General features: G+C 42.0%; 2 protein-coding genes across 3 annotated transcripts; both read left to right on the top strand.

Moving 5' to 3' along the window:
- The first annotated feature begins 9 nt into the window (after nt 1-9).
- ndufs8b (NADH:ubiquinone oxidoreductase core subunit S8b) lies at nt 10-5,007 on the top strand. Its single transcript, XM_033633626.2, has 7 exons — nt 10-227; nt 1,244-1,292; nt 1,991-2,050; nt 2,161-2,250; nt 2,891-3,063; nt 3,601-3,729; nt 4,480-5,007. Exons 1-7 carry the CDS (start codon nt 195-197, stop codon nt 4,609-4,611), a joined length of 666 nt encoding a protein of 221 aa, XP_033489517.1. The 5' UTR covers nt 10-194; the 3' UTR covers nt 4,612-5,007.
- Nucleotides 5,008-6,165: 1,158 nt separating this feature from the next.
- On the top strand, nt 6,166-9,853 carry ran (RAN, member RAS oncogene family). Of its 2 annotated transcripts, none has more exons than XM_033632530.2 (7): nt 6,166-6,263; nt 7,229-7,286; nt 7,444-7,528; nt 8,606-8,731; nt 8,860-9,047; nt 9,175-9,345; nt 9,462-9,853. In XM_033632530.2, exons 2-7 carry the CDS (start codon nt 7,254-7,256, stop codon nt 9,504-9,506), a joined length of 648 nt encoding a protein of 215 aa, XP_033488421.1. In that variant the 5' UTR covers nt 6,166-6,263; nt 7,229-7,253; the 3' UTR covers nt 9,507-9,853. The 2 variants fall into 2 exon arrangements, with proteins under 2 accessions (XP_033488421.1, XP_033488423.1); XM_033632532.2 differs by lacking the exon at nt 6,166-6,263 and adding an exon at nt 6,711-7,099.
- Nucleotides 9,854-10,762: the final 909 nt, after the last annotated feature.

Raw genomic sequence — 10,762 nt, forward strand, 5'->3', positions numbered from 1 at the left:
AGCAGAGTGATGATAAATTTATAATACACTCAGATCATTTATGTCCTTTAAAGTGCTTCCTCTTGTATGAACAATATGTATGCTGCTTTTACTTGCTGTAGGAAATACCGTCTCGAAGGCATGAATGGGAAGTTAACGAGGAGCACCTGAATGCAACATTAATACAATTGCGCAGTTCACGGACCGCTGTCTGCATGCCTGTTGCTCATCACAAACTTGTGACAGAGGTAAGTCTCGTAAAATAATATTATAAAGGCGAATAGGTTTATGTTGACGATTGGTTTGGGCTTCCGGAATAGAAATGACATTGAATTTATTGAGCTGTTACTCGTAGTCTGCAAAATTAGCCTAATTTAACCAGATAATATGACAGTTAAGTTGGTGAGCGACGTTGTTATAGTATATTTTAATGTCCGGGTCCACAATGTGGTGCTACTGAACATTTAACGTCTGAATAATTAACGTTAAAACCAAATAAAGGTTTTTAAGAAAACTGCGTTGTCATGTAATCACGGCTTAATTTGCTAACATAATATAATATGTAACGGCGCGTTCAAGTCATATCGTATAGACCATAAACACGGTTTGCTAAGTTCAATGTGTAGCGGAAATGATGCCTACAAATCATGCTACAATCTAGTTATGAAAAATCGACAAAAAACGCATTGTCAGCAGAAACATTACATTTCTATATAAGCATTTTTACAGTTAAACCAGCTAAATAAACTGGGCAATGCATGCTGCCATTTGTTTATAATTAATTTCACCTAAAATCATGATAAAACAAATATCTAGTTACGTTTATATGACGTGTCTGCGGGGTAACAATTTAAGTAATCATGGATGCTTTCAAACCGTGTAAAACTACAAACTGGACATGTTCCCATTCTTCCTATTCTGCCGGCATGCCGTGAATGTGGCACGCCGCTGATGTAACGGCAGGGATTTGGGGCGCAAGATTAGAGGCTGTGTTGTGCACTAGTTTGCGTGTGCCTGACGTAGTATGCACTTGTTTTTTCTTTTGCTAAGTACGTTTAGTGTAATACTACTGATAATAATGAACTAGAGGATTCACGTGCCCAGTTAGCCATAGTCTCCCTTCCTTCCACACCCCTCCCTTGGTTTCAGTGAGGAGTTTTAGTCTATGTTGCATTAATGGAGGTTTCCTGTATCCACAATATACATTAATCCTGTTGCTAGTTTAAACTGTTTCACTGTGCTTTACACTGTTTTCTCTGCTCAGATGTCTACCACACTGAGTCTGCGTCTCCTCCACTGCTACTCAAAGCCAGGTACTACTGAAGCAGGTGTCTTAAAACAAAGGTTAAGGGAATAACATTGATCATCTTGTTACAATGCACGTTTCTGCTGGGAAACTTTTGCCCTACCACAAAACTGCTCAGAAATGGCCTGAAGAATGTGACAAAGAGTTCAAGACTTCATCTTGACTTCCAAATTCCCCAGATGTCAGTCTGAATGAGCAGTGTCAGAAGCCCCACGGTGGATCGTACTCAGCTCTGTCCTGTTGAGCCATGGACACAGGACCACAGGAGGTGTCCTGCAGTGTCTGGCACTAGTGCATTGGCAGCAGATCCTTTGAGTCCTCTGGGCTGTGAGGTAGGGTACCGGCATATCCCATGGATGCTAAATCAGATCGGGATCTGGGGAATTTGAAGGCCAAGTTGACACCTCAAGCTTTTTGTCACATTCCTCGGGCCATTCTTGAGAGGTTTATGCAGTGTATCATCCTACTGTCAAGGAGTGCTGTTTCCATAGGGTGGCATGCTTGGTCTGAAACAGTGTTTAGGTGGTGCGTGTCGAGTGACATCCACATGAGTGCCAGGCCCCAGGGTTTCCCAGAAAATCATTATGTTGTAACAAGATGATCAATGTTGTTCACTTAACCTGTCATTGATTTTGATGTTTTGGCTGATCAGGTATACGCCCAACATGATATGCATCATCTGATTACGTTTGTATGTCTCTCCAGGCACATTTGGTCCAGGGGTTATTCGTCCATTCAGTCTCAGTGTGCAGAGAGAAGGCTACAGTAAGTACTGCTACAATCCAAGCTGTTCATATATGTCATTCTTAGTGAGTGACCTCATGTGTTTGAAATGATCTAACCATTCACTCTGATCTCTTTTTATTCTCCTGCAGAGTATGTTAATGCTCAGGAGCCGGTGACAGACCTGAGGTCCATCACCGACCGGGCGGCCACAACCCTCCTTTGGACCGAACTTTTTAGAGGTCGCACATACTGTGATTGCTATGCAGATAGCGTATGTCGTGCTGAGGCCTAAAAGCCTAAAGTTATTCTATATTTTTGTTACCGTGGACCAACAATTGATTTATCCTACCAAGATGTATTGTCTGTGTAGTCAAAGCCTGATGGAGCTACTAGATCTCAAAAAAACTATTAAAAACATATAGATGAGTCAAACCATTGGATGACTTGATCCTTCACTACAGTGAACACAGCCACTGTAGCCTGAGTCAATCCTACATACACCACCTTTCTTTTGCTATAAATACTCACTAGTACACCAAATATGCAATAATATAAGGGTGAAAATAGTCTTTTTGGTTTATTATTTGATTTGACTTTGGCATAAAATCAACTACAACTACAAAATGTTTTTTTTATAAGTACATAACAACCATACCATTTCCTCCAGTTTGTGTGACATTTGCTGAAAACTGTACTGCCCAGCTGTTTTAGGAAATAATTGTCCCTTTTTATAAATAAAACCATATATTAAACATGACCTATGAGCTCGGGGCCTTATGCCACAGATAGGATGGGGAAGTCACAGAATTATAAAATTTCTTGACCATAAAAAATAGCAATAATTAAGTGAGTTATTACTCTTTGAACACCTTCCTGCAGGTTTGGCGATGACCATGAGTTACCTGTTCCGTGAGCCTGCCACCATCAACTACCCCTTTGAGAAGGGCCCTCTGTCACCCCGCTTCCGTGGAGAGCACGCGCTCCGCCGCTACCCTAATGGAGAGGAGCGCTGCATTGCTTGTAAGCTGTGTGAGGCCATCTGCCCTGCTCAGGTGAACACAAACACACAGTCATTTCCTCTTATAAAGATAAAGCAGTATTACTGTAGTGTACTTTTAGGCCAGTCAGTCATTATCAGCAGCTCTTTGATGCTTCTCTCTACATTTTTGTCCTCACTCACTTTTAGTGGACACATATTCCAAGCTGTCCTCACTATAGGATGACCTTCTTTACTATAAAGTGTCCTGCAGTGTCCTTAGGCAGCAGCAAACACAACTAATGTGGGATGCTTGGAGACGTAGTATTAAGGGAACAATCATCTAAAACATCTGGGTATTTTCTGAGTGACAACTGCTCAGAAGTTATGAAAGTCTTCTTAAGTGTGTGGTCAAATTCATGATGCTAATATTTGAACACACTTTTCACATCATACCTACAGTACATCCTCTGTTCTGTTAATGCTATAATTTGATTTCAACAGACTAGTACGTTTCTCCACCTGTGCTCAGTTAATTTCACAATACCTGCTGTGTCTGTCTCGTCTGACTTTGTTATTTGTCTCTTCCCTTTTCTCTCTGTGTGGAACCCAGGCCATTACCATTGAAGCTGAGACTCGAGCTGACGGCAGCAGGAGAACTACACGCTATGACATTGATATGACCAAATGTATCTACTGTGGCTTCTGCCAGGAAGCCTGTCCTGTTGATGCCATTGTTGAGGTAAGAATGAGCTTATCCTGTTCACTGAATGTTAGATTCTATGGAGCTGAACCAAGTTGGCTGTTAGCACTGACTGAATGTATTTCTGTTACTCAAAATACGTATTTAAAGAAGTATTTCACAGCTGGAATGATGATCTTTTCATAAAACTAGGCTGTCTATGCAGGAGAAAGACACAAATGCTTTTGAAATCGGGGCTACATGACCAAGGAAAAATACTGGAGACAGCATGGTGCCTACTTCCTGTTCATAACTTCTCATATTACAGCCAAACAGTGCACTAAAATATGTTTCTGGAGACATTCTAGGCAAGAAATAGGCAATGCAGTAACAGAATCTTGGTTTGATCAGGGCTGCCTAGTTTCAGCATTTGATCTGAGTTTGAGAGAGACAAAGGGAGACTGCTTTTTCTCTCAATCTGCTTCTATACTCATGTCTGTCTGGCAAATATCAGATCATAATCAGTTTCACATTTACATGCCCAGTATTTATTTGCTATGCATGCCAGCATCTACAGTAAGTATGTGACACTAGGCTTCAGTATGCTTCAAACGAAGTACTTGTCAAATCGGGACATTAAACAGCATCTGACCTACAAAGGGAAAAAATGTATTTAATAATTAATGGGGAATTATGAACTCAACCCACCATTAAACAATAAATGTAAAACATTGAAACTACATATCATCTGTGTGTGGATTTAAACCTATAGATGGTTAATGTGAATTTTTTCCTCTGTGTCGCCCTCAGGGTCCAAACTTTGAGTTCTCCACAGAGACCCACGAGGAGCTCCTGTACAACAAAGAGAAGCTGCTCAACAATGGAGACCGATGGGAGGCTGAGATAGCGGCCAACATAAAGGCAGACTACTTGTACAGATAAATCTGTACACTGCCAGCGGAGATGTGTCATACATCATAAAAATGATATATCTTATTATCCTCCTATGCATTAAAGAGATTATATGTAGCTTTAAAGATATTCCAGTGAGTTACAAATGAGCAGTGAAGCCTTGCAGCCTCAGGACTGAGAAAAATACAAACACGCACAAATCAAATGTCTTGTGGTGTAAAGACTGATGATACTGTACTTTATGAGGTTGAGTTATTAGTGTGTAACTCATGTAGTTTATGCACAGTCTGTGATGTACTTTTTCTTCTGCTGCACTTTATAAAAGCACATTCTATCTGACGTAATAGTGTGGACATTTCTGAAAGAGTATGTTTATGTAATTTTGCTCTGGCAACTTAAGATACTGAAATAAATCATGTTTTAAAACTATAACTGTTTGTTTGCCTGTTACATTAAAGCTGATGCTTAAACAATTACTTGATTAATTGATTAGACGGTTTAGTTTAGAGGTCAGCCTTGAGATAGGGTGAGGAGCTCAGACATCCGGAGAGAGCTCGGAGTAGAGCTGCTGATCCTTCGCATCGAAAGGGGTCAGTTGAGGTTGCTCAGGCATCTGATGCCTTCTGGACGCCTCCTGTTAGAGGTGTTCCAGGCACGTCTCACTGGTAGGAGGCCCCTGTGCAGACCCAGAATACACTGGAGGGATTACATATTTCTTCTTGCCAGGGAACGCCTTGGGGTCCCCCAGGAGGAGCTGGAAAGCAATGTTGGAGAGAGGGACGTCTGGGGTGCTGCCCCTGCGACCTGGCTCCAGATAAGCAGATGAAACTGGATGGAAGGATGGATGGTTAGCCTCCCCTTACATCCAACTGGTGGGAGGCCCCAGGGCAGACCCAGAACATGCTGGAGGGATTGTACATCTCGTCTGAGCGGGGAACGCCTCAGGATCCCCCAGGAGGAGCTGGAAAGTGTTGCTGAGGAGAGAGGCGTTTGGAGTACCTTGCTCAGCCTGCTGGCTCCGCAACCCAGCTTTGGATAAGTGGTTGAAAATGGATGGATGGATTTAGTTCAGTCATTTATCAAGCCAAAATGCCAGACAGTCTGGATCCAGCTGTAAAAATGTGGGAATTTGCAGCTTTAAATATCAAAGTAAATAACTGATGTTACATGCTGGCACATAAAAGAAGGTCTTTTTGGGATGTTGGGCTCTGGGAACTTGGGATGAGCATTTTACATTGTTTTCTGATAGCTGTGCCAAACAATTAGGCTATTGATTTATCGAGAAAAAAGAAAGCAGCAGATTGATCAGTGACTAAAATGATCATTACAGTCCTTAAAATGACTCGTTTTTTTAAAATTAAATTACCATGGTAAGGACTGGCAGTTTCATTTGCTTTAAATTTGTCACAGAGGTATATATATAAAACATATAGTCTATGCTACAAAACGATACGTTATTAGCATTAATGCTGGGCGAAAAGATTTCAGCATATATTCGTCTTTATACGGCCAACAGACATGCTGAATCATGATCTGTGCATACCATGGTGCATGCTCTCAAACCAAATGCGTTTTTACCGCTGCGCTGGTCACATGATATGGGCGGAAACTGACTCATAGTCCACGCTGAATCTCCCGCGAACGCAGCCATTTACCTCTTTTCTCTCTAAGCAGTGACACCGGTGAGTCTCTATATTCTTCTCTCATAACGGGCCAGCCTGTATTTCAAGTTTGTGTTTATCGGGAAAGTCAGTTAAAAGAAGGGCAAAGTTAAAGGTAGGATTTGGGATCACGCGGCTTTGCGAGTGCAACCATGTGAGGCCAGGGGAACTACATTACGCCATTGATTTTCTTGTGCTAACGCTTGCCGTTAGCTCGGTGAAAAGAATGGCTTCCATGCTGTGCTAGCTAACAGGTTAGCATGCACAGCTTTCCCCTCATTTCACTGCTTTGTTCTTGAGACCCGCTAATATAACTCTAATTGGGTGTATTTGCTAATATCGAGTGAACAAATACTGAATGTGTAAAGTCAGCTTGATGCGATGTTTCTGTTTAAGTTGGGACGTTAACCGCAACATGGAACACATTAGCTGCTCTCACAGTCCGATTGTTCCAGTCGAACAAGAAAAAGTGCGGTCTCGCGACGTATGGCGCACTCAAACTAACGTTACTAGCTTGTTAGCTAGCTAGCAACCGCCTGCGTTGAAATACGGATCCATACGCTAGCTTGTCGTGGTTTCATTCAAAAAAATCCGCGTGCCGCCTTCCATGTATTTATTTCACAGACGTTGAGATTTCAACGTTTTCAGACGTTTACATAACGGTTAAGTTAGCTACACGTTATTGTGTTGAACGTTAGCTTGTAACGTTAGAGAAAGCGCTAGAATCGGGCAACGTTATCGCAGGGTAACAGGCGGTGCAGTAAAACTGTAGACTAAACCAAACTGCGTCAAAATAAGTAACTGTAAGAAACCGTGACTGTAGCCACACAACGTTAGTTAATTTAACGTCAAATTGGGTAAGTGCTAACAAGTGCTAACAACGGCTAACAACGCTGTGTTAGCGTATCCGATGACTGTGTTAAGTTAGCAGGCAGTAGGATGACGGGGAATGTGCTAACCATCCCGCCTTGTTTTGTTTAACTTAGAAAAATCGCAACCACGGCGGACTCAATGGCACAGTGTATTCCGGTGGTGACCTTCAAGGTAAGCGTTTTCTCTTTAATGTCATTTAGCTGCTCTTTGTCATCTGTCTTGCAAGCACAGAAAATGGTATTTGTGAAATTAAGGCTAGCTGTGCTAACGGTTAGTGTGTCGAACCAGTACCAACCAGTCTAAACTAACTGCTGTCTCTTGCTTACAGTTGGTGTTGGTAGGAGATGGAGGCACCGGAAAAACAACTTTTGTGAAGAGGCACATTACAGGAGAGTTTGAGAAGAAATATGTTGGTGAGTAGCTGTTAGCTCCATGTTGTCAGGTGAATGACACATCAGTATATTAGAGATAATGAGCTAAAAACGTTGTACTGGCTTGAAATCCCAACTCTGGTGCTTCACCAGCAGCAGCAAACCATGAGGCTAACTTACACATCCATTAGCAGGGCCAGATTAAACGTGAGCTGTGAGCCCCTTTAGACCCCCCATGTAGTCTGAAATATCTGTACTGATGTAATGTTACATATCAGATCATAAGTAATAACTTTTTGTACAGAAATAACAAACTAGGTTTTAGGGCATGTAGAAACAGTGTCACCTTTACAGTTTGTCCACCAGAGAGCACTGACAAGTCAGCTTTTCAGTTTTTTCAAGCATGTGTCCTGATTCACAACAATAAGGAAGAAAATATAGTTTGGAGAAATCTGCATCTTGTTTGTTTACAAAGTTGTTGTGGTGACAAATCCTTATCATTTTTTGAAACTCCAAAATACCTATATTATTTGGGTTATCGCCACTTCAAAGTTTTGTCTTCTAGTGATTCTCAACCAGGATTCCTTGAGGGAGTTTCAGGGGGAAAAATGTGGTATAGTACTCTCATAAGTATTCATATACGCCATGTAATTCACAATGGAAGTTATCCCCAATGTGAGTAAGAGTCACAAGTGTTGACTATTAACACAGGTTTTTTGTCCACCGCAGTTACCACCTCAACTGTAGTTGACAACTGTAGAATTCAGGGCGTAAACATTGAATCACCAAAATTTTTATAGAGCAACATCCCACAAGCGCAATTTTTATCAAATAGGGGTCTGTGACCTAATGTTTATCAGTCAAGGGGTTCTTGACACTGACAGGGTTTGAGAACCACTGATGTAGCTCCTATTTTGGAGGTGAATATCAAATCTGGGAAGTCAGTGTAGAGGATCATGTACTTTCTTCAGACTGTAATTTTAATGGTGCATGTGCTAATAATATGGTAATCTTATCACCCCCCCCCCCCCCCACATACACACACATACAAAGAATAGTGTTGATCATATTTTCCACCTTTCTTGCTCTTATACATCTCGTCTTTGCTTGTGATTCTAGCCACCCTGGGAGTAGAGGTGCACCCGCTGATGTTCCACACCAACAGAGGACCTATCAGGTACAATGTGTGGGACACAGCTGGTCAGGAGAAGTTTGGAGGCCTGAGAGACGGCTACTATATTCAAGGTGCTCTTCACAAACCTTATCATGGTGTTCTGTTATTAAAGCTGGACCAGTCAGCTCAGTCATTGTAGATTTGAATTAAACTGTCCCATGTTGAATTGTGTGTTAAAACTTCCTTTCTGCCTCCACAGCTCAGTGTGCTATCATCATGTTTGATGTTACCTCTCGAGTCACCTATAAGAACGTGCCCAACTGGCATCGTGACCTGGTCCGTGTCTGTGAGAACATTCCCATCGTCCTCTGCGGCAACAAGGTGGACATCAAAGACAGGAAAGTCAAAGCCAAGAGCATTGTGTTTCACCGCAAGAAGAACCTGCAGGTAATAACTGTGCTCACAAGATGATCGTGTGTCACAGCAGTCTCATTTGTGAATAATAAAAAGCATTGGTTTGAGTTGTTTGGTCTGAACTATCTTTTCTAACTGCCATAAACTGCTCTGTCCTCAGTACTACGACATTTCTGCCAAGAGTAACTACAACTTTGAGAAACCTTTCCTGTGGCTAGCAAGGAAGTTGATCGGTGATCCCAACCTGGAATTTGTGGCAATGCCTGCTCTCGCTCCCCCAGAGGTCCAGATGGACCCCACCCTTGCTGCGAAGTACGAGGAAGAGCTTCAAGTAAGTATGACCATACAGGTGCAATGTTTGGTTTTTGGTGACTGTGTAGTTGTACCTGAGCTAAAAGTCTACATTGGGAGACTGGAAATGCATCCATCTTGTCTCCTTCCATCCAGGTTGCATCACAAACAGCACTCCCAGATGAAGAAGATGACCTCTAACCTGTTACCTGGATTTTCCCCTCTCTCTCTCTCACCCCCAATTGTGGACAGGAAGTTGTTGGAGTTTTGCCCCCCCCCCCCTGTAAAATCCCTTTTCAGATTTTTTATTTTCGAATTTTTTTGTTTGTTTTAAAACTAAAGAAAAAAAAAACTTGGTGGAAAAAGTTGTGGTTCTAATTTCACTGTATGAGACACACCCGCCCTAGTGTTGTTGTTGGCATGGCAACATGCTACTCTTCATCATCGAGCACCCTCCACTGCACTTGCCCAGCTCACATAATGCTGTTGTACGGTGTACTGGAAACACTAAGGGGAGTTAACTTTGAATAAAAACATTCTCAATATAACATGTCTGTTTTTTTTATTATACTGGTAATAAATGTAAAGATGACTGTTGTATTCAATTGTCTCGTTAAGCTATGACAGTGAGCTAGCAAGCACAATACCAGAACCCTGAAACTGAAGCAGTTAAATTAAGGAGTATTATATTTACATCTGTGATTTCCCTGCTGTATCCATATGTAAAAGTTTGCCATGCAGTGGGCATTGATTTGCAACATTGCCTAAAGTGGGGTACAGTTCAATTGTAATAAAGTTGAGGGTAATATACCTGTGCAAACAGTGGAGAAAGTTACTGATGGTATATATCACATCACCAAACCCTTACACAAATTGTAGTCAACTCTTATTTTGGGCCAAATCTGATGTTTTAAAGCCATGGCAAATTACACCCTGCAAGGACAATGTGGTTCTTAAATTTTGTTGAACTCACCCTTAAACATAAGATTATTGTATTATGCATCACTGGGATTCAGATCAGATAAAAGCACGTGTCCCGGGGCCCCAAAATGTCCGATGTTTAAAGTGTGTCGGTGAGTTTTGTTAAGTACAATATCAACAAAGCAAGTCATGCATTGACGGATGGATGGAGATTGGGGAGGACCGGATGTGCACGTACACAATCACAGAAGCCTGCTGAGCACATCCATGGCCACCAGGTGTCAGCCGTGTTCTTTGGAGCACAGTGGAGGATTTCAACAGGATTACGTAATAGCTTTACTCCGCAAGTTCATTGTGACGTGTGCCTTCCACCCGGCCGTTACTACAGATCGGGGCTAGGATCTACAATGCGCCTACGTCATACATCCTCGAGGCTGCACAAAGTGTTGCACACATTTAACTGACATTGTTTCAGCTATTAGACATAGTGTGGACAGTTTAACATCAGCAGCCTGTTCCCATTCAGGTACAAGCTG

The sequence above is a fragment of the Epinephelus lanceolatus genome, chromosome 7 (assembly GCF_041903045.1).
Source record: "Epinephelus lanceolatus isolate andai-2023 chromosome 7, ASM4190304v1, whole genome shotgun sequence".
Classification (NCBI taxonomy): Eukaryota; Metazoa; Chordata; class Actinopteri; order Perciformes; family Serranidae; genus Epinephelus; species Epinephelus lanceolatus.

Excerpts from the sequence above, each read along its gene's own strand:
- ran (XM_033632530.2), top strand. The coding sequence starts at position 7,254 with ATGGCACAGTGTATTCCGGTGGTGACCTTCAAG. Across the intron at positions 7,529-8,605 it reads GTTTGAGAAGAAATATGTTG|CCACCCTGGGAGTAGAGGTG; the intron begins GTGAGTAGCTGT and ends TTGTGATTCTAG. Across the intron at positions 9,048-9,174 it reads ACCGCAAGAAGAACCTGCAG|TACTACGACATTTCTGCCAA; the intron begins GTAATAACTGTG and ends CTCTGTCCTCAG.
- ndufs8b (XM_033633626.2), top strand. The coding sequence starts at position 195 with ATGCCTGTTGCTCATCACAAACTTGTGACAGAG. Across the intron at positions 2,051-2,160 it reads TGTGCAGAGAGAAGGCTACA|AGTATGTTAATGCTCAGGAG; the intron begins GTAAGTACTGCT and ends ATTCTCCTGCAG. Across the intron at positions 2,251-2,890 it reads TTGGACCGAACTTTTTAGAG|GTTTGGCGATGACCATGAGT; the intron begins GTCGCACATACT and ends ACCTTCCTGCAG.